The 23,711-nt window shown below is 43.7% G+C and overlaps 1 protein-coding gene across 4 annotated transcripts in view; it reads right to left on the minus strand.

The window, feature by feature from the left end:
- Positions 1-23,711, minus strand: part of ITSN2 (intersectin 2) — a 148,248-nt gene that overhangs the window by 19,343 nt on the left and 105,194 nt on the right. Inside the window, exon 29 of one of the 4 annotated variants that reach the window (XM_044292010.1) lies at positions 21,036-22,082. The exons of the other annotated variants lie outside the window; for them this stretch is intronic. Coding sequence (XP_044147945.1) covers positions 22,081-22,082 — 2 coding nt within the window. The 3' untranslated portion in view covers positions 21,036-22,080. Of the gene's footprint in view, positions 1-21,035; positions 22,083-23,711 lie in introns of those variants that run through there. 4 annotated transcript variants of the gene reach the window in all.

The raw sequence follows: 23,711 nt of genomic DNA on the forward strand, positions 1-23,711 counted from the left end.
GCAAAGACGTGCCCGTAGAGCCCCTAGAATCCAGGAGGTGCTGGCAAACCCTGATTGGCAGTCCCCAACTTCAGCCGCACCTGTAGTTCCCCCTTTCACCGCCCAGTCTGGAGTTCGGGTTGAGACAGCTCAGATCGGTTCGGCCCTGGGATTTTTTGAGCTGTTCTTGACTGCGGAGCTCTTAGACTTAGTTGTGGCAGAGACAAACCGGTATGCCACACAATTTATAACCGCTAACCCGGGAAGCTTTTATGCCCAGCCTTTCCGGTGGAAACCAGTCCAAGTTTCCGAAATTAAAACTTTTTTGGGCCTCCTCCTCAACATGGGTCTAACTAAAAAGCCTGAATTGCGGTCATATTGGTCCACGAACCCAATTCATCACATGCCCATGTTCTCTGCTGCTATGTCCAGGACACGATTTGAGACCATCCTGCGTTTCCTGCACTTTAGTGACAACACCGCCTCCCGTCCCAGAGGCCACCCTGCTTTTGACCGGCTCCACAAAATTCGGCCCCTCATAGACCATTTCAACCTGAAATTTGCAGATATGTATACCCCAGAGCAAAACATCTGCGTAGACGAGTCCCTTATACATTTTACCGGGCGCCTTGGCTTCAAACAATACATCCCAAGCAAGCGCGCCCGGTATGGGGTCAAATTGTATAAGCTCTGTGAAAGGGCCACAGGCTATACACACAAATTTTGTGTCTATGAGGGAAAAGATCAGACCCTGGAGCCGGTCGGTTGCCCTGACTACCTGGGGAGCAGTGGGAAGACAGTTTGGGACTTGGTGTCACCCTTATTCGGCAAGGGGTACCATCTTTATGTGGACAATTTTTACACAAGTGTGGCCCTCTTTAGGCATTTGTTTCTAGAACGGATTGGCGCCTGTGGTACCGCGCGAACTAGTCGCGCGGGCTTCCCCCAACGGCTCGTTAGCACCCGTCTTGCAAGGGGGCAGAGGGCCGCACTGTGTAACGAAGAACTGCTCGCAGTTAAATGGAGAGACAAGCGTGACGTTTACATGCTCTCCTCCATTCACGCAGACACGACAATACAAATTGAGCGAGCAACCCGTGTCATTGAAAAGCCCCTCTCAGTCCACGACTATAACCTTCACATGGGAGGGGTGGACTTCAATGACCAGATGTTGTCTCCGTATTTAGTTTCCCGCAGAACCAGACGCTGGTATAAGAAGGTGTCTGTATATTTAATTCAATTGGATCTGTATAATAGTTTTGTTCTCTACAGTAAGGCTGGGAGAACTGGATCCTTCCTCAAATTTCAGGAAGAGATCATCGAGAACCTCCTGTATCCCGGAGGTTCCGTGGCCCCATCCACCAGTGTAGTTAGCCGTCTACACGAGCGACATTTCCCCAATGTCGTTGCTGGTACCTCAACCCACCCGTCACCCCGAAAAAGATGTCGTGTCTGTAGCAGGAGTGGAATAAGGCGTGACACCCGCTATTTCTGTCCTGACCACCCTGCCCTATGCTTAGGGGAGTGTTTCCGGAAGTACCACACACAGGTACACCTAGCATAGGGATCATCTCACCAGGACAGGCACACAGGGCTATTAGGGCCCATTCACTCACACAGCTGCTGCAAACGTCTCCTTTCACCTGGGACAAAGTGCATTCACTCACACAGCTGCTGCAAACGTCTCCTTTCACCTGGGACAAAGTGCATAACGCACTTCGCCACATCTTTGGGCGATTTGCGCTTTGCACATTGACCCATAGGGAAGGAGAGGTTTGTTCTATAAAGGTAAAAAAAAAAAAAAAAAAAAAAAAAAAAAAAAAAACACCAGTAAGCAAACACGTTAATGTTTAGTTCAAAAAGTTTACATGTTCTGTTCCAAAGTTAATAAAATTATTGCGTTGCGGCCTGGTTTTTTCTTTTTTTACCTTCCAGTTGGACCAACCGATCGACTAGCTGCAGCTCTGATGTGCATTCTGACAGAAGCATTGCGCTGCTGTCAGATTACACGCAAGTCGGTGTATGCGGCGCTGCAAGACGAGATGTTCTCCTCTGCAGTAACAGATACGTTTGCCGAGGCATACGAGCTGAGGAGGAGGCGGCGTTCCTATGCTTTGACAAACACTTTGTATGTAAAAAAAATAAATAAAATCCCGGCAATGATTTATTTATCCACATCGATTGATGTGAATGGAGAAATCTGGTTTGCCAGGGCATACGAGCTAAGTGGGTATGGATGTAGGGCGGAGCTCCTATGTCCTGGCAGACGCCTTTCCCCTCCTTTTTTTTTTTGGCAGAGATTTTTTCATCCACATTGATCGATGCGAATGAAGAAATCTGTGCCGTTCATTTTTTTGTTTCAGCCCAGAGGCTGAACGGAAAAAAAAAATCTCATTACCTGTATGCTCAATATAAGGGCTCATTCAGACGGCCGTATGCTATCCGCAAAAATGCGGATCCGTTTTTTTGCGGATTAGATGCTGACCTATTCACTTCTATGGGGCCCTTTTCTATTCCAAGGTTCCGCAAAATAAATGAAACATGTCCTATACTTGTCCGTGAAAATCAGGACATGGCCCTATTGAAGTCTATGGGTCAGCAAAAATACTGAATGCTATCCGTTTTTTTGCGGATCAGTTTTTTTGCGGATCCGCAAAAAAACGGATAGCATTCAGTATTTTTGCGGACAGCATACGGCCGTCTGAATGAGCCCTAAGGAGAATAGCAGAAACTCCTAATGCTGGCCATACATGTAATGATTGCGGAGACCCTCAAATGCCAGGGCAGTACAAACACCCCACAACTGACCCCATTTTGGAAAGAAGACACCCCAAGGTATTCGCTGAGGGGCATATTGAGTCCATGAAAGATTAAAATTTTTGTCCTAAGTTAGCAGAAAGTGAGACTTTGTGAGAAAAAACTAACAAAAAAAAATTTCCGCTAACTTATGCCAAAAAAATACATTTCTATGAACTCGCCATGCCCCTCATTGAATACCTTGGGGTGTCTTCTTTCCAAAGTGGGGTCACATGTGGGGTATTTATACTGCCCTGGCTTTTTAGGGGCCCTAAAGCGTGAGAAGAAGTCTGGGATCCAAATGTCTAAAAATGCCCTCCTAAAAGGAATTTGGGCACTTTTGCAGCCTAGATGCACAAAAGTGTCACACATCTGGTATCGCCGTACTCAGGAGAAGCTGGGGAATGTGTTTTGGGGTGTCATTTTACATATATCCATGCTGGGTGAGATAAATATCTTGGTCAAATGCCAACTTTGTATAAAAAAAAATGGAAAAGTTGTCTTTTGCCAAGATATTTCTCTCACCCAGCATGGTTATATGTGAAATGACACCCCAAAACACATTCCCCAACTTCTCCTGAGTACGGCGATACCAGATGTGTGACACTTTTTTGCAGCCTAGGTGGGCAAAGGGGCACATATTCCAAAGTGCACCTTTTGGATTTCACCGGTCATTTTTTACAGATTTTGATTGCAAAGTTCTTCTCACACATAGGGGCCCCTAAATTGCCAGGGCAGTATAACTACGCCACAAGTGACCCCATTTTGGAAAGAAGACACCCCAAGGTATTCTGTGAGGGGCATGGCGAGTTCCTAGAATTTTTTAATTTTTGTCGCAAGTTAGTGGAATATAAGACTTTGTAAGAAAAAAATTAAAATAAAAAATCATCATAATTTTCCGCTAACTTGTGACAAAAAATAAAAAGTTCTATGAACTCACTATGCCCATCAGCGAATACCTTAGGGTGTCTACTTTCCGAAATGGGGTCATTTGTGGGGTTTTTCTACTGTCTGGGCATTGTAGAACCTCAGGAAACATGACAGGTGCTCAGAAAGTCAGAGCTGCTTCAAAAAGCGGAAATTCACATTTTTGTACCATAGTTTGTAAACGCTATAACTTTTACCCAAACCATTTTTTTTTTTTTTGCCCAAACATTTTTTTTTTATCAAAGACATGTAGAACTATAAATTTTGCGAAAAATTTATATATGGATGTCGTTTTTTTTGCAAAATTTTACAGCTGAAAGTGAAAAATGACATTTTTTTGCAAAAAAAACGTTAAATTTCGATTAATAACAAAAAAAGTAAAAATGTCAGCAGCAATGAAATACTACCAAATGAAAGCTCTATTAGTGAGAAGAAAAGGAGGTAAAATTCATTTGGGTGGTAAGTTGCATGACCGAGCGATAAACGGTGAAAGTAGTGTAGTGCCGAAGTGTAAAAAGTGGCCTGGTCATGAAGGGGGTTTCACCTAGCGGGGCTGAAGTGGTTAAAGGGGTCAGTTAAAGAGTTTTTCCAGAGGAACAAAAATAGAAAAGACGTGGAAAGGGTTAAAATAAAAAACAATCATTACCTACCACATAGACTCCCCTTCCACCTCTTCTTTTAAACAAATAAAAAAAAATATATATATATATATATATATATATATTCCCCTGGAAAACCCCTTTAGGAGAAGGCATTGGGGGGGGGGGGCTGGGGAGTTTACATAAATACTGACCGTCTCCGCCTAAACGTAGGTGGAATTTAGCGTTAGTTAGAGCTGACCTCAAATGCGATAATGTACCAGGTAATTGCTGCCTATGTACTGACAGGGATGAGCCTTAGGAGAGAGGAGGCCTGGAGGGTCGCTTTAAGGGCTCTTTCACACGAGCGGATGCCGTGCGGGTAATCTGCTCCGTGCCTCTCGGTGTTCTTTTTACTACAAAATCAGAGTGAGATAAAGTGGTCACTGTGATTTTGTAGTAAAAAGATCACAGAGAGGCACCGAGCATTATCAATCATGCTAATGCTCCGTGTCTCTGCTGTCCGGAGCGGGGCTTGGCTCTTTCTTGCAGTGGATTGCAAACATGGGATCCACTTGTGTGAAAGATCCCTAAGATTTCCATGGAAGACAGCAACAGCAGGAGCTGTCAGGGTCATAATGGATGAGGAAAGGTTCCCCAAGAGGGAAATAATTTTGGTGGTTCCCCATAGCTGAGAATTCCATCTCTAGGTGACAACCCTAAACCCAGATGTATAGGATTCAAAGACCTACCCGCCACTGTCCCATCAACACAACTACAAAAACAAAGACCTCAGAGATAGGAATTTACAAGCTCTGGGACACTTTACATTACGCTCATTGGCATGTACACAAACCCGGCGGCCTTAGTAACGGCAATTAGCCATTTCAAAAAGATGAAATCATTATACGCAGAACATGTGCCAATCAGGATTGTTAGCAGGGAGGGGAAGAACCAGGGCATGCTTCCTTCCTGGACACAGAGTAAGAGTACAGTATATACTGTATACTACCATTTACTCCTCCTAGTAATAGAAGGCGTGTAGTAACAATGAGTCCATATACTAATTATCCCTTTCACTCATTCAGAATGAATCCCCCAAAACTGTTAATCTTATTTTCAATCATGAGTAGCATTGTGAAAATAAAGATTTAAAGGCCATGCCATCTTTGGGGGCAATTTTTTATTTTGTCAATGCATTTTATTCATTTTGGGCTAAAAAGCTTTTTTCATTTGGTCTCTATTAAACATTTTTCAACAGTTTTTTCTCTACAGCTTTCAGATTCAGTGCATGTACAGACCATGAATCCATCAGAGAGCTTTTCAGACAGCTCGATGTATAGCCCTTATCTCTGAACACCTGACAGCTCAAAAAACTCATTTACAATGTTGCTAACCTTTCACAACATTGCATAAAAAAAACTGATCCGGTATTGCAATGCATTTTTCTGACTGATCAGGCATTTTTCTGACTGATCAGGATCCTGGTTGTTTCATGTAGGTTTTCCAGAAGCCAATGACAGTTTGCCTGATCAGGCACGCATTTCAGGCAACGGAACTGCCTGCCGGAATCAATTGCAAGTGTGAAAGTACCCTTATCAGCTGTTTATTTGTCGTCGTCGTCCCCTCCTACCCCATTGCTAATTGCTTTCCACTTTGAAATATGTTTGAAAACCAACCAGCAAAGCTGAAATACCATACTACACGTGTCAATACAAGTTTATGGAAGTGTGAGGATTTGGGGGGGGGGGGGGGGGAGGGGCGCAAGTGAGCAGCAGCAGAAGTGAGACAGAGGAGACATGCATAGACAAAGAGCTGAATAGGAAGTTTATATCTCAGTACAAGTTCTTTATTCACAACCATACAGGTCAGTACTTCTCTGTAATGTCCTGCATGACCCTGGAGCTGCTTCCAAGTAAGAGAAAGTTAGGAAGCAGTTTCTCCTCTACTTTCTGTGTGTGCATTAGATGGCAGCTAGCCTCTTCCCACCATGTCTGAGGGAACTTCCAACTAGACATTCACTATGCACAGAGGAAAACTTCTGAATAATGCCAGATACCAGTGATATAGTGGCCAGAAATAGCATTATTCCTCATCTACACACACTGTCCTATGGACTAATATAAAGTTTGTTGAAAGTTTAATTATGTTTTAAGCCATAGTTTTATTATTATAAAAATGTAGCTATAATAGGCGTTATATATAAGCTGTCAGCAGTTCAGAGACAAGGGTTACAGATCGAACCTTCAGAGCAGCTGTCTGATGGATTCAGTGTGAGACAGAAAGCCATGGTCTGCAGATGTAATAAAACTCAAAGCTTAGAGGAAAAACTGTTGTTTTTATAAAGACCAATTGCAAACAATGATTTTTAGCCCAAAAATAATAAAATGCAATCATAAAAAAATGCCATCAAAGCTGTCTATAGCCTTTAAGATTTGGCCCTTTACATTGATCACATATCATGAGTAACTTATGATGCTGTTCTGTTTAGACCTCCAGCGACCAGCTATAATAAAGCAGCAAGTGCTCAATTTACCTGCAGCGCCCCAACAGGTGAAAGAAAGAATTACATAGTTCTAATTAAAATGAATGGGGATGTCTATGTAATGTATAGTCACAGTAGGTCCACCAGAGCAAGAGACACGTCACCTCCAGTGGAGAAAGCAGACTCTTTTTTTAAGTATTTCTGCGTTCCCAGTTGTCCAGCTGTATACTGCAGACCAAGCAGACATTCTAAGAGGCATCTGGAAGTGTCAGACTAGGGCACCTAGGGCCCACCAGTAAAATGAGTTGTGGGGGCCAAATAAACAGCTACATACAAATACTATCTGCTCACAAAGTGACAGCAGATGCAAGACGCTCAGGATGATTCATTATGGGAGTCCCTACAGACTTCAAGAAGACGGGTCCCTGGAGAAAGAGGATGCTGCCTTAGTACCTACAAGTCATCTGAGCCACCCAATCCTTCTATAATAATAAACGGAGGAGTTTGATAAATAATCTAACCAGTTTTTATATGAACATAGTCTTGTTGGGATGCTATACACTTCCTATCTGTATGTACTCTAGTTGTGCTGAGAGTGGTGGAGTACGTGACCACCAGGGGTTCACCTGATCACAGATGGGCCAGTCCAAGCTTGCTTCTCCTCTCCCCCCAGTAAACATGCGTGCATGTGTATTGGGGAGCCAGAAAGGTTAGCGGCTGACAGATGGTTATTGTATGTATATATATGGACAGCTTACTCTATGTGAAGCCACCGTTTTACCTGCGTCTTGATTGTCCAGCCTGGACATCTTCAACTTACAGCAGACAATGCCATATTGTTGACTAGTCCAATTTATTTCCCTACTTTTGTATTGATGTTTTGTTCATTGTCAAGAAGACAAAAATTCAAATGAGTAAAAGGGACACGTTCTTCACAGGTTCTCTTCATAGTTATTCTCTGACCGACAAGACAAGACTGTGGCCTTCACGGATGTAAAGTTCATTCTCAGAGATCAGAACAGAATCGGTGGAGGGTCTACCTCAGGTACATCACAGTGATAATTCTCCATGGAGAAGTGGGTAATATTTTCGCTCTGTCATATTTGAGAAGTTTCTTGCATACACAGCCGGTTTCAAATTTCCACCACAGCATCTCCATGGTATTTAGATCTCAGCTCTTTTTGACTTAGGTGGCCCCTCCTTTCCTTTTTATCCGGCCTGTTGCTGGTCTTCTTAGGGTCATTACATTACAAAGTCCACTTTCTGACGAGCCTGAAAGGTGGCCTCATATTATCCTTGGGTACAATTAAGAATTTATAATGCAATCAGTGCACTGCCCAGGCCCTAATGCAAAAAAGCAAGCTCAAACCAGAACATGGCCACCACCATGCTTTACAGTGCTGGTATTAGATTATGATACTGTCTTTCCCTCTTTCTGGACAGCGAAGCCCTCCTACCTGCACCACCACATAGATCTACCTTTGTAATGGTAGATACCTGCAGACTCACATTGTGCGGATTTCTGGAAATTCTGGGGTTCTAAGTGACTTATTTTTAGCAACTTCTGCATCCACCGTCCGGCTGGGGTCAGCTGGCAGTTGTTTCAAATAGTTTTCACTGTACATGGGGTGTCATTTCTTTTTCACATGAATACATTCAAAGTGCACAAGTGGCTGCGTCAATAGCATTGAAACGGGTTATCTAGCAGAATACAGATACTGATGAGCTAACCTCATGATAGGTCATCCATATCAGATCTGTGTGGATCTGACGCCTGGCCCCCCACCAATCAGCTGTTTCGGGCAGCAGGAAACTATACAGTGTACAGAGTGGAAGCAGAATGCTACATACACTATGGAGGCACGGGAGCTGAACTATTCACTTGGATGGGGGCTGAGCTGCAGTACCCCAGCGGGCTACTACACCGTGTATGTAGATGTCTGCTTCCAGCTCCAGACACGGTACAGTTTCTGGCACAGCAGCTGCACACCAAAACAGCTGATCAATGGAGGTGTCAGACACCCCACAATCTGATATTAATGACATATCCTGAAGAGGTCATCAATATCTGTAGCTCAGACATCAAGCATTGTCCATTTTATCCAAGCCCCTTGTGCTCTTTCCACCCATGAGCTCAACTCTACGTTTAGATCGCCATTCTACGCCCTCCTGATGAAGAGTCCTATTTTTCTTAGCACATTTAATCCCTGAACCTATCTCCAACTGGCACCATCTTCTCGCTGACTACATCCCTGGAGTATTAATCCATGCCCTGTACTGTACTACCATAACCAAGCATAATGCAGAGCAATAAAGTGATAAATTAATGAGTTTCTAAACTTTTCCGATGTTATAAGTAATAGCATATTCTAAGTTTATAATGTAAGCTATGTTCAGTACTTTAGGATGCCTATATATCAGTCTATGTATGTATATAGATTACTCTACACCACTGTGTCCGATATCTCAGGGGCTTCACCAGACACACAAATTATCAGCAATCACAATATATGTAAACTACAGACCTCCCTCCCTTGCAAACCAGGGTTCATGGGTCCAAATCCTGACCAATGGTTCAACAATAAATGAAAAGGAAGTCAATATTTGGTAGAGGGATGCATTCAGATTTCTAGGCAGTAAGTCTTCTCTCAAAATCTAAAAACATACCAATAGTCGCACTGGCTTTTAATCACTTGGTCTTTTGGAAAAACTATACTAACCACTGAGCTGCTATGCCATACTAATAAATGGAGCTGATAGATTAGATCACTCTAGTTATCAAAGTCTTTTCTAAAATACAAGGTTTTCCATCTCTGACCCAGTTCGTGAGACTGGAACAAGTCCATTATGTTGGCTTCCATTCTTGAGATAGACCTGAGCGTTCACGTGAAATAGGACATAGATAATAACATCCCTGCCGCTGGGAAATAAGACCGATGAAGTACTTACAGCTGTCCAGACTTGTCCTCGAACCTCTAAAATTCCTGTCACAGTTCTCAATCAACAGCCGTAGAGCCTCCCTCTCCCGGAGGATCAGAGGGCTGGGGATCGATCTAACAGCCCTCCGATACATTTCATCGGAGTCCTTCTTGGTCACAATGCAGAACATCTGTTTCATGTTGGAGCTTGAGGAGCCCTGCTCCACCTCATGTCACAACACAGGCACATGGAAGATGTCCCGGCTGAAAGAATGCCGTCACAGACGTGTACCTGAACATGTCTATGAATCAGATGTACCTGCCAGGCAGCATGGTACAGGGAAACATCCCTCATGGTAACTTCAACGTGATGGCACACAGTCATCTTCCAAACTCTCTACAGGACGTTCTGGAGCTCGGTTATGTACAGTATGTCAAGTAAAAACTTAAACTTCAGCAACATCCAGTGAAAGTGATAGACCAACGAGAAGTATTTCCATCCATTTACTTGGGGGTAGGAGGTCTCATGAAGATGACCAGTCTGGTTTCACAGTAAATTTCCTAGCTGAAGACTCCCTTTAAATGGAAGGCCAACCATATACTACACACATGGGGTGGATCCACTGTCCACCAAAGGTGAAAGCCACTCACTACTGGCTCAAAAGAAAACGGTTGCCACCTTTCAAGACGCTTTTTGTCAGAGGAAAGAAGGATTAGACATCATGCTCCATCTTTTGTTTTCCATGGCAAAAAAGGGTCTGTCAGAGGAATCTAGGGGCCTCCAATTTCTCTCTTCCTACCGAAATAAACATGTTTGCTCAACTGACCTGAATGCATCATTGTGTAGTCGAAAGAAATAGACATCAGCCAAATGAGCTTCCACCCATCAGCTACCTCATGTATGGGCAGCTTCACCATTTCCATGAAGAACTAGAAATGTGTGCTAGTCCAGGTTTACCTCTGGTTCCGGTCACTGTATCCTGCATAAAATGTTGGCTTTCGGATGGACAAAAATACTACATGCAGCATTTTTTGTCTGGCCAAAAGCCGGCATACATGCTGGAAAGCGGCGGGATCCCCATTTACTACAATCCGGCTATGCTGGATACCGTTCCTCTGCCAGAACGGACTGCTGGAGTTCACGCAGCCTGAGATGCAGGATTGGTATCACCCATGTCCTAGTTGTCAAAATTAACCTGTGGTAAGGTCAGAACATCCTGAAACCTGACGCAACGTCTAGTGGTTTACTCAAACGATTATATCATTCTAGTATTTTAAATGGTATGCCGAGAGATCTCTGAATTCTGTACCTACAGCCGGTGATGCAATACACCTAATTTGCATATTTATTATCTATTTTACTCCCTTATATAGCGCTGACATATTTCACAACACTTTCACCAAATAAGCTGACGATATAAGTTCCCTATCAGTATATCTTTGGAGTGTGGGAGGAAACCGGAGTACCCGGAGGAAACCCACACAAGCACGGGGAGAACATACAAACTCCATGTAGATGTTGTCCTTGGTCGGATTCGAACCCAGGACCCCAGCGCTGCAAGGCACCAGTGCCAACCACTGTACTGCCCTGTATATGGTAATAGAAAAACCCTCCAGTACGGTGGAAACGATCTACTGAAATGACTGCAACCCCAAAGACATCAAAGTGTCATTTCTGGCTCACAGCATGCTTTAGGGCTACCATTTGGTTGTAACCTAATCCCACTGCCTTCTTTTTGGTAGTCACAAGGCTATTACATGGGAACAGGAAGGATTAAAGGGGTTGTCCAGGTTCAGAGCTGAACCTGGACATCCCTCCATTTTCACCCCGGCAGCCCCCCTGACATGAGCATCTGAGCAGTTCATGCTCCGATGCTCTTCTTTGCCCTGCGCTAAATCGCGCAGGGCAAAGGCATTTTTCTGAGTTCCGGTGACATATCGGGCTCTCCATTGGGGCTGACAGGCAGCCCGGTGACGTCACCGGCACTGATGGGCGGGATTTGGCTCTGCCCTAGCCAGTAAAACGGCTAGGGCAGAGCTAAAGCCCGCCCCTCAGAGCCGGTGACGTCACCGAACACACTGCTGGGCGGAAGTTACCGCCCGGCAGTGTGTTATTGAAAACACAAGAGCCTGTGCCCTGCGCGATCTAGCGCAGGGCACGGGAGCGCATCGGAGCATGAGATGCTCCGATGCCAGGCTCAGGAGGGCTGCCGGGGTGAAAATAAGGGTATGTCCGGGTTCAGCTCTGAACCCGGACAACCCCTTTAATGGAGTGTTTGTGTACAAATGTATATTTTTTGAGTAATTGTCACAAGGGTGTCACGACCTATGGCTGACCCTGTTGTGCCTGGGGTCAAAAGGTCGCCATGGGTGGCTACGCGCTCAGTTTCTCAAGAGATCACTCCATGACCTAATGGTGAGAATGGATTCCGGTCCAGGTTTTCCTGCTTAGGTTTGCAATCCTTTTTGTCCCAGTTAGGAATCTGTAGCTTTACCTTTCAGCTGTTCTCTGTCAGCCACTCCCAGCTACTATATATTCTCCCTCTCTGCTTCCCTTGTTGCCAGATGTAGACCTTCCTTCCAGATCTTCTATTCTGACCTCAGGTGGACATCTGTTGCCGTGGAGCCGTTGGAATTGGAGCTGTTTGAACTAAGGTTTAGTGTTGAGCGAACTTGTGTAAGTTCGGCGTCTACAGTTTGAGTTCAGGTTATCGAAGTATCCCGTTATGGATTCTAAATTCCGTTATGGTCCATGGTTCCCACTGCCCTACTCACTACCTAGGGCTTATTTCAGGGTAAGCCAGGGACAAGGCGCGTGATCGGTGTAGGGGTTAGCAGCCAGTCTAGGGACGTCAGGGCAGCCAGGTGCCAGTGCCAGGTGAGTTAGGGGTCACCACTCCTCCCTCTCCCTAGTGGAAGGGTACTCCTCTTCCCTCCCCTCTGCTCCGCATGTCTGTTACCTGCCATATCAGACGTGATAGTAATTCAGTGCCAAAAAGACTCGACTACATAGACGTCAAATAAGGAAGAGCTGCTCTAGAAATGGTTGGACTACCGATCAATGCAGCTTTTATGACTTGTTTGATTGATGGGCCAAAAAAAGTAATGACTGTGTTGTTGTGGGCCCCCTTTCCCCCAAAAGCCTTGGAATAGCTACACAGAGGCCCAAATCCTGTGGCAGAGTCTCCCATAGTGTCACTGCACTTAACCCCCAGGAAGTTTATGTTTCTTTTTTCCTTTTTTTTTTTACTCCCGGCCTTCCAGGAGCCATAACTTTTTTATTTTTCCAATCCACATAGCTGTAGGAGAGTATGCATTTTTTGCGAGACAAGTTGTACTTTCCAATGGCACCATTTAATATTGCATACAACATAGTAGGAAGCCAGAAAAAAAAAAATCTAAATGGGGTGGAACTGAAAATAACCCGCAGTTCCACCATTGTTTTATGGGTTTCATTTTTAAGGCGTTCTACAGGTAAGCATGATTCAGCATGATTTTTGTTGTGTTTTAGCTATTTGGCTAGTGGCCGATATATGACCCAGAAATATGGAAGAATCAATGAACAACTGAGCTCATGTAACAAAAAGACGAGTCACGCAAGTCCCAATGAAGCGATCTTTTAATAAACTAACACGTTTGCATAGTTACATTCACCTCCCCCATACATAAGAACGCAATTTCCCACATGCCGAGAACAAGCTGCAAGTGCACAATTATCACATACAGTAAGTTTTGATAACCAAATGAAAAAAAAAAATCACAATTTAAGGCCACGGAAGCGTCACTAAGTGCCGGACACCACGAGCCCAGCTTGCGGCGATATTGGCGCTAATGGGATACATTCGCAAAATTATAGTCACCAGACACCTATTTATATAACAACTGTACAGCAAAGGCGGGTGGAGTGCGAAGGGAACAACAATGACTATAATGTATACGGGCATGGAATGGTTTGCCTTTGGAGCTTCACGTAATACATTTTGGATGGTAATGATGAAGCAGCACTGGGAATAGACTGGTATAGTTACACCACAACGTTCCTGTCAATCTTTTAATAAGACAGTCCGAAAGATTTGGTGAAATTCCCTCAAGGCCTCTACATAAAATTCTAATTTTTAAAAAAAATCTGATTACTACGGCAGAACGGGATGACTGCTTTTCTCCTTTAGTGTACAGTTGTACAGTAAGCATCCAGTTTGTGCTTGTTGACTCCAGCTAGCCACACATCGGTACTGGTCGACCATCTAATGTGTATAGTGTTGCCCTGACGCTCCCCAAAAAGCAAATATTGGTGAAAAATAGGGTGGGTGAGGAATGATGAATTTCAACATGCCACATTCTTTTGTTCTAGGCGATATTACTGGTTCACTGACATAATTAGTGCAGTCGCTAAGTACTTTCAATTTGCTGGGATAGGAAAATGAATAGCATTCCCGCAAAGTCAGATCGTATGGGGACAGTAAAAGTGCGGTACCCCTTTAAGAATAGATCAGGACAGACTTCCAGCAGCAAAACAATGCAGAAAAATATGCGGCTAGGAATCTTTCCTGCTCCTTTGCATCAAATATGCTGGTAAATGCATCTTCTAATGGCTGCTGTTGCTGGGACCCCCGTGGCCATAAGGACAGGTCTCATGAGCCTCCAGTTCCTTCAAAGGAGTCTGAATAGGTGGCAGTGTGGGCACACTGCACGGTGCCAGTACATTCAATGACTGAGGTGATATTGAAGGGAGCAGGGCGCATGCGCGACCACAGCATCATATAAACTGTTCATTGCAGTGAAGACGAACGGGGGGCTTAGGAGCCCCATTTTAGTGATCAGTGAGGGCTCCCGGCGGTGCAGACATTTGTCAACTATCGATAACTTCCTAAAGTTTAAAACTTCTTTGGAAAAAAATTATAGAAAATCGCATTCTAAGAAACTCCGTAGTGAAATCACAAATATATAAAATGAACCCCAATCCCGTAGATATACTGCAGCCATAAATGTTATGTCTGACCAGTTAGGGGTGTCTCACCCAGTCTGAGAGACTGTAAGATGATCACCCCCTCTCACAGCATGCAGTCATACACATAGGCTGAGACAGATAGACTGCAGCTGCATCCCCCCTTTTTCCTATCAGGTTTTGAAAGAGTTTAGAGCTTGAAGAGGTTTCTAAACATTTACATAGAGTTTAAGGAGAGTTAAAGTTTCCTGTACTTAAATTTACTACTGAGTTCTGAAGAACAAAAAAAAAAAAAAAAAGTTAAAGGGCTTTTCTAGGATTCATATATTGACGACCTATCTGCAGGATAGGACAGAAATATTGAAGTGGTGGGGGTCCAACTCCTGTCACCCTTGTCGATCAGCTGTCAGAAGACGCTGCGGCACTCTAGTGAGCGCTTATGCTCAAGCTTGAGAAAGGCTCATGTGAGAGCCAAAACGTCTCTTGTGCCACCTTTGGGTGAATAAATCCTTTTTCACTGAAGATCCTTTGGAGTGCAGTCCGTTTTTTCTATTCCGTATTAGTGGGTAAGCACCAGTTACCATACTCGGACATTGCACTCGTTTTTTACTCTACTTTTTGGCTTGGTGGTGCTGCTAGTTATTTTTATTTTTTATATATATATATATATATATATATATATATATATATATATATATATATATATACAGCCCGGTGACAAAATTAACCGAAAGTGCTGAATTTGTTAATCTGTCATGGTACAGTTAAAGAGGAGCGGTCACCTCTCCTGACGTGTCTGTTTCAGCAAATACTTGCATCAACCATTAAATAACGATTCTGAAGCATTTTTTATTTAAATATTTGCATAGTGCCGTTCCTCAGTTATTCTTCCTGGAACTATATGAATAAATTGAGAGTGGGATGTTAACATTTTCCCTGTCACAGGCTGAGATTGTCAGCAACGGACGGGGTCAGTGGGCAGAGGTAAAGAGGAATGTAAGGCCAGTTTATCCATACATTTCCAGGAGGAATTACAAAGGGACGGCACAGCGCAGTGGTAAGAACAGATGCTTCTGATTTGTTGAATTTCAAAGACGACACAAGTGTTTACAAACACAGGCATGTCACCAGCGCCGACAAGTCCTCTTCAAAATATCTGAATTCTGTGGGAAAAAAATAGACAAGACACCTGGTGCCACATGACAAATTCACCTCCACTTTACTGGAAAACTGAACTGTGCTACACCTGCGTCAGTGTGGAATAAAATAAGAATTTTTAGAAAATTATACTCGCAGAAAATACATTCATCATTTTTTTTAATTTACAGTCAATTCACAGAAGAGAAGTAGATTAGATTTTTAAGCTTTCCTAAAAGTTAAAAAACAAAACACAAACCAGTAAATGAGTAAAATGTACCCAATTTCAAACCCAATAAATTAATATACTCTATAAATACTCTGATTTGAAGGTAAATAACACGTAAATAAACATAGGTGCACAGAATAATTGCCCTCATGAACTTCGCCTCCCTTTGTCCACGTGTCAGAATGAGAACGTCTAGATATGGGGAGGACACACCCTTACAAGACCTTTGTGAGCAGGGAGTGGCCTAACATGGAGAACCCCTTTAAGGGCTCATGCACATTAACGTATTTTCTTTCCGTGTCCATTGAAAAACGGAAGTTACTCCGCGTGCATTCCGTTTCCGTATGTCCGTATTTCCGTTCCGCTAAAAAATTGAACATGTCCTATTATTGTCGCATTACGGATAAGGATAGGACTGTTCTATTAGGGGCCAGCTGTTCCGTTCCGCAAAATACAGAATGCACACGGATGTCATCCATATTTTTTTTCGGATCCGTTTTTTGTGGACAGCAAAATACATACAGTCGTGTGCAAGAGGCCTATGACTCACAATTTGCTGGACTTCTACAAACCTAGAACTTTACCAGTAGCTCAAAGACAACCTGTCACCTCTCTGGATACCTTAATTCTCTGTAAAAAATAAAAATAAAAATTCTGAAGACTCTATTCCTATTACAATGGGATGTGCCATTCATCTGTTATTCCTACTATAAATGTATGAATAAATTGCCAAATGGTTGTCATTAATAATGGGTGTGTCCCACGCACTAACACACTGTCCATTCTGCTCACTATTCATGAAAACCTTCTGACAAGGTTGCCAATTTATTTCTACATTTCCAGGAGGAATAACAGAGGAGCAGCACAACACAAGAGTTATACGTATAGATGTTCCAGACTAGTTATTACATGGGGAATGCAAGTAGTTACTAAGACAGACACGTCAGGAGAGGTGACAGGTCCTTTTCATGTATGCACCGAATATTCTACTATTTCATCAATTTAATGAGTGCAGAAGTATTCACACCCTTCAGGCAGCAATTAGTAGAAAATGCATTGCAGAAGAAAAAATATTTCTTTCTGCATGAAAACTGCACCTCGTGTACAAGAAGCTACATAGAAGCTACTACTGAGTGTCCAGAGCCCAATCCACGAAATTATTTGAGACCGAGCTGAAAATTGCGGTTGACAGAACTTATAAAAAGGATCTGTCACCTCTCCCAACAAGCCCGTTTTAGTAATGACTTCATATGATGTTCCTTCTATTACTCCCACTAGAAGTTTAGGAAAGAATTTCCAGCAGTCTGCAATAAAGGCCCAGGTGGACAGTGTCAGACTGTGCAGGGGCCCAATCACATTTGGTAACATCCATCTGTACCTTTACTATAGGAAAGTAATTCATAAACTTCTAGTAGGAGTAACAGAGGTTTTGCACAACATGTAGTATATGAAAAGACGATCCATGGGGTATGCATGTTAGGAGAGGCGACAGGTCCTCTTTAAAGGGATTTTCCAGCTGTTCACAGTGGCCATTCATGTTCAGCAATCGCTCCTCACTGCTGATGGAAGGGACGGGAGACTAGGACGGCCTGGTCTAGGAATCTGTGGGGATCCCAGGATTTGGGCCCAAACCTACGGGTGTCCTAAGACTGAGGTCTGTAAGAGGGCGGGGGGTTGAATACTTTCTAAAAGTACTGTTCTGGCTTATCCTCACCGGCTTGCCTTAATACAGCATTACGGTGCATTCACACAACAGTGTCGTGTTTTGCGGTCCGGAAACCGCCTGTGTGCGTTCCGCGAATTGCAGAACGGGCAGCCCATTATAGAAATGTCTATTCCTGCTCTATATTTTTTGCGGGGCTGCAGAACGGAACAACCGTGTGCTGTTCACATCTTTTGCGGCCCCATTGAAATGAATCGGTCCGCACCCGTTCCGCAAAATTGCTGAACGGATGCGGACTCATTCATACGGTCGATCTAATTAAAAAATAAATAAAAAAAATACAAATACGCAGCACATCGCAGTCCTGTAAAAAAAAAAATTTTTTTTATTTTTTTTACAATGGAACTCTATGGTTAATGGATGCCGCTATATGACATCAGTCTGAGGAATCTGTTAACGCATACGTTTTTTGTATACGTTAAACGGATGGGAAAAACGTGATGTGAACCCAGCCTAACAATTTGCTTATAGCAGATAGACACTGATAATAAACGCCAAGAAGCAGGCAGCAGAATGTGGAGTTCAGCTCTGGAGGTGACTAGTGTATAAGTCACACTACTACATTCATTCACTGAAAGCAAAAAGTACTTGCAGAGTTACAGCTCATTATCTGTGCACTAAATTACGTATCCTAGGATCTCAGCGGCTCCTACGGAAAACGTCCTGGAATGCGGAATGGGTAATAATAATAGCAGCTTATATACTGGTCACACCTCTGCATTTTATGTTATTTCCCTTATAAAGGGCTAAGGGGAAAAAAAAAAAAAAAAAAAAAAAAAAAAAAAAAAAATGGTTGCCATGGCAACTTACATTTTTCCCCCCTTCGCTAGCAGAGACTACAGGAAACTTCATGCAACAGGCTGCTCGTGAATAGCTTCCATCCAGCAGAAGGCGCACGGCCTGGACATGAGGTATTTGCTGTGACTCCGAGAAGCTGGTTTGGGAGGTTGTGACTACTAGGGGGCAATGGGGTCGGCCATAACTACTAGGGAGGGAGCCAGATTTAAATACTTGGAAAAAAGAGTTGAGAGGCACTACTAGAGAAGTGGGAGGGGAAGGGGGGACATATTTTGTACTACAGCACAGGTGGGGGCACTGCGGTGACTACTAGGAGGGGGCTCTGCTCTGACTACTGGTCAGGAAGGTGGTAAACCTTCTCTGAACTAAAAACCAGAGCAATCAAGGGCAGACTGGTTGCTATGGATGTGCTGTCCTGTCAAAACAGTGGTTGTTATGCAGTGTATCCCTAGCAACTAGTCTGTCAGATGTAACACTAAATAAACAGGGTAGGTTCTCCGTCCCAGCTTGCACTAGTAATCAGATTTTTCCTAAAAATTTGCAAAAATTAATTTAAGGGTAAGAAACTCTTTAGGTTTTGTCCCTGCGCACAATCGATTCAAGACAATCCTTTAAGGAGGGCCTGTCACCCCCCCCCCCCCCCCCGACATATCGGTCTTAGTAACAGGTAAATTTTTCATAAAGTAACAATTCCGAAGCATCTTCTCTTAGAATTCTGCAGGGTACCCGTTATTTCTAATGATTCAATGTCTAATCAGTGCCAACACTGTTCAGGGTAACACTCCTTCGGCAAGGGGAATGGTCACACCCGGTTGTTCATTTACCCATACATTTCTAAGAGAGGGATAGCAGAGGAACAGCACAATGCAGAGTTCTAAGAGTAGATGTGCCAGACAGGAGGGCAGGAGAGGTGACAGGTCCTCTATCGGGGTAAAGTAGTGAACCCAGAAGCGGATATACAATAGCAATAAATAACGTAAAACATAACCATCATTCAAACGTGTGCCCACCAGTATCCCAGTTCAATAGGTAGTATCAAAGAAACACTGCATCCCAAAAGCTGTACTATAGGTACAAGATACAGCAGAGCTGACTTTGTCAGTTGGTACCACACAGTAATACCTTGTCCAGGATTACATAAAAAAAAAAAAAGTATCTCCATAAACAGCGCCACTCTAGTCCATGGCTGCGACTGGTATTGCAGTTCGGATTCAGAGCTGCAATTCCAGACCCTTTCCATGGACTAGAGAGGCGCCGTTTCCGGAGAGAACAAACCCTTTATTCCTCTGGACAATGCTTTTACTTGTGTTTTTCCACAAGATAAGGCGACATAAAAGCAGCTCTGCTACATGTGATGATAACCTGTGCAGTATGTCACCCATGAGACAGCAGTGCCTAGAAATGAGCGCAATACTTTTTTTGGGGTAACAAACACTTTTTTGGTAATATCGTACCTTTCTTTATCAATCATATGGTAACAGAGAAAAAAAAAAAAAAAAGACAAATGGCACAAAAAATACAATGTGATCCGAGCGGAGCATTTAACACTTGAACATTCCGACTACATAGCTATATAAACATCAGTAGGACCGTCCGTCTTAAAGGGGTTGTCTCACTCCAGCAAATGGCACTTATTATGTAGACTGAAGTATCAGGCACTTACTAATGTATGACGATTGTCCATATTGCTTCCTTTTTCCATCACATTCTACACGGCTCAATTCCATAGATACGACCACCCTGTAATCCAGCAGCGGTGGTCGTGCTTGCACACTATAGGAAAAAAAATCCGGCCTCTCTGGTGACCGGGACAGTGGGAGCTCACTTAGCCTGGTGCTTTCTCCTTTAGTGTGCAAGTACGACCACTGCTGATGGATTGCAGGGTGGTCATAACAGTGGAAACCAGCAGTGTATAATGTGATGGAAAAATTAATCCAGCCAGCAAAGGAAGCAATATGGACAATCACAATACATTAGTAAATGCCTTGTAGTAACTTTCTCTACATGATAAATGCCATTTACTGAAGTGAGACAACCCCTTTAAGAGCACTTCCGCCTAATATTGCAGAGTCACCGGTAAAAGTTGAACCGGTTTATATTTCGATAGTAAATTACATATATGTTTTTGGAAAGGCTGGGTGACAACTAAGGCTACTTTCACACTAGCGTTCGGCTGTCCGCTTGTGAGCTCCGTTTGAAGGGGCTCACAAGCGGACCCGAACGCTTCCGTCCAGCCCCAATGCATTCTGAGTGGACGCGGATCCGCTCAGAGTGCATCAGCCTGGCGGCGTTCAGCCTCCGCTCCGCTCAGCAGGCGGACACCTGAACGCTGCTTGCAGCGTTCGGGTGTCCGCCTGGCCGTGCGGATCCGTCCAGACTTACAATGTAAGTCAATGGGGACGGATCCGTTTGAAGATGACACAATATGGCTCAATCTTCAAACTAATCCGTCCCCCATTGACTTTACATTGAAAGTCTGGACGGATCCCTCTGAGGCTACTTTCACACTTAGACATTTTTTGACAATATAATGCAGACGGATCCGTTCTGAACGGAGCCACTGTCTGCATTAATATGAGCGGATCCGTTCAGAACGGATCCGATCGAACGCTAGTGTGAAAGTAGCCTAAGAGGACCAATATTACAGCACCCCCAGGGTTCTCACCCAGCTTTCCAGTCTTCCTAAAATCAATACCCGCACAGTGATACAAGTCAATGCCATAATCTTGCATAACTGGGTGGCCATACTGACTGCCCCTCAGCTTCCTAGTAATGAGATACAATGCAGAAAATGCGAAAATTCTGTCATTTTTTGCAATTGTAGGTGAAGAAGCTATAGAATAGAGGTCCCCAACCTGTAACTAACTCTATCTGTAGCAAAACTACAACTCCCAGCATGCCTGTTCATGCTGAGAGTTGTGTTTTGCAGAACAATATATATACTGTGCTCCCCATCACCGACAGCAGCGACATAGAAAGCTATTGCACTGGTAACATAGTCACATTGCGCCCTTAAACATGGTTCCTTTATAGGAAAGAGCGGTGGGAACCAATATATGAGGCTGCAATGGAACCGAGGCGGGACTACAAGTCCCAGCATATCTTGACAAAAGGTGGTCCTCGTGTAACTAGTCATATGTGATATCGTAGGCAGGAATAATTTATGACAAAATGACATCAGGAGGGGTTTAGTGGGTCTTTGTGTGGCCAGACCCCATAAATTAAAGCTGCAGGGAGGTGCGGCAAGTAATGCGACATTCAGAGGCACGAGGTCCTGACAATTCATTGCTCCCAAATAGACACTGGCTAATAGGCGAAGCTAGCAAACCACACCAAGCCAAGCGGCAAGCTATGGAAGACCCACAAAGACCCACTATCCTTCCACACATAAAATGAAACCCAAAGGCAACATGGTAACGTGACTTTCGGCTTGATCTCGTCAGAGGACTAAGTTTTTTTTTTTCGAGTGGATTGGATGGCAATGACCGAGGCGCTCTCCAAGCTATAGTCATACACTTGGATAGTGGGTCTCTGTGGTGCTTTCATACTGGTAGTCAAGGCTGTGTCCTGGAAATAAAGCAGAGAACATACCGACAGTGAAACCACAGGTTATGAAAGAAAAAAAAAAATGAAAAAGTTAAAAATTAAATTCCAGCTGCCTAAAGCCACCACTAGGGGGAGCAAAACGATTTACAATGATGTATATGACGTCTGCAGTAAGGCACACAACAGTTAAGGCTAGGTTTACACTGAATGCACCTTAGCACTCAGCCAGGCTTTCTGATGGGCATATGTTTGAATATCCAGAAAAAAATATCCAAATGTAGAGAGGGATGGAAACATTCACTTCAATGAGGCAAACAAAGTTCAAGAGATTAATCTTTAGACTCTTAGTTTGATCTGAGACATTTGTTTCAGTCTTTTTTCCCAGATAGATTAGCAGAGCTTAGGGCTCTTTCACACCTGCGTTCTTTTCTTCCGGCATAGAGTTCCGTCGTCGGGGCTCTATGCTGGAAGAATCCTGATCAGTTTTATCCTAATGCATTCTGAATGGAGTGAAATCCGTTCAGGATGCATCAGGATGTCTTCAGTTCCGGAACGGAACGTTTTTTGGCCGGGGAAAATACTGCAGCATGCTGCGCTTTTTGCTCCGGCCAAAAATCCTGAACACTTGCCGCAAGGCCGGATCCGGAATGAATGCCCATTGAAAGGCATTGATCCGGATCCGGCCTTAAGCTAAACGTTGTTTCGGCGCATTGCCAGATCCGACGTTTAGCTTTTTCTGAATGGTTACCATGGCTGCCGGGACACTAAAGTCCTGGCAGCCATGGTAAAGTGTAGTGGGGAGCGGGGGAGCAGCATACTTACCGTCCGTGCGGCTCCCGGGGCGCTCCAGAGTGACGTCAGGGCGCCCCAAGCGCATGGATCACGTGATCGCATGGACATGTCATCCATGCGCATGGGGCGCTCTGACATCATTCTGGAGCGCCCCGGGAGCCGCGTGGACTGTAAGTATACCGCTCCCCCGCTCCCCACTACTACTATGGCAACCAGGACTTTAATAGCATCCTGGCTGCCATAGTAACACTGAACGCATTTTAAAGACGGATCCGTCTTCAAATGCTTTCAGTACACTTGCGTTTTTCCGGATCCGGCGTGTAATTCCGGCAAATGGAGTACACGCCGGATCCGGACAACGCAAGTGTGAAAGAGGCCTTAATTCTGTCTGGCTAAGAAGACGTAGACAAACGTCAAGCAGGACAAAAAGGGTCTAAGGACGAATTCTTTTGATTCCGCTATGTACAAGAATATACAATAACTACTATAATACTGCTCCTATGTACAAGAATATAACTACTATAATACTGCTCCTATGTACAAGAATATAACTACTATAATACGGCCTCCAATGTACAAGAATATAACTACTATAATACTGCTCCTATGTACAAGAATATAACTACTATAATACTGCTCCTATGTACAAGAATATAACTACTATAATACTGCTCCTATGTACAAGAATATAACTACTATAATACTGCTCCTATGTACAAGAATATAACTACTATAATACTGCTCCTATGTACAAGAATATAACTACTATAATACTGCGCCTATGTACAAGAATATAACTACTATAATACTGCGCCTATGTACAAGAATATAACTACTATAATACTGCCTCCTATGTAC

This window comes from Bufo gargarizans, chromosome 4, assembly GCF_014858855.1.
Source record: "Bufo gargarizans isolate SCDJY-AF-19 chromosome 4, ASM1485885v1, whole genome shotgun sequence".
In the NCBI taxonomy this organism is placed as follows: domain Eukaryota; kingdom Metazoa; phylum Chordata; class Amphibia; order Anura; family Bufonidae; genus Bufo; species Bufo gargarizans.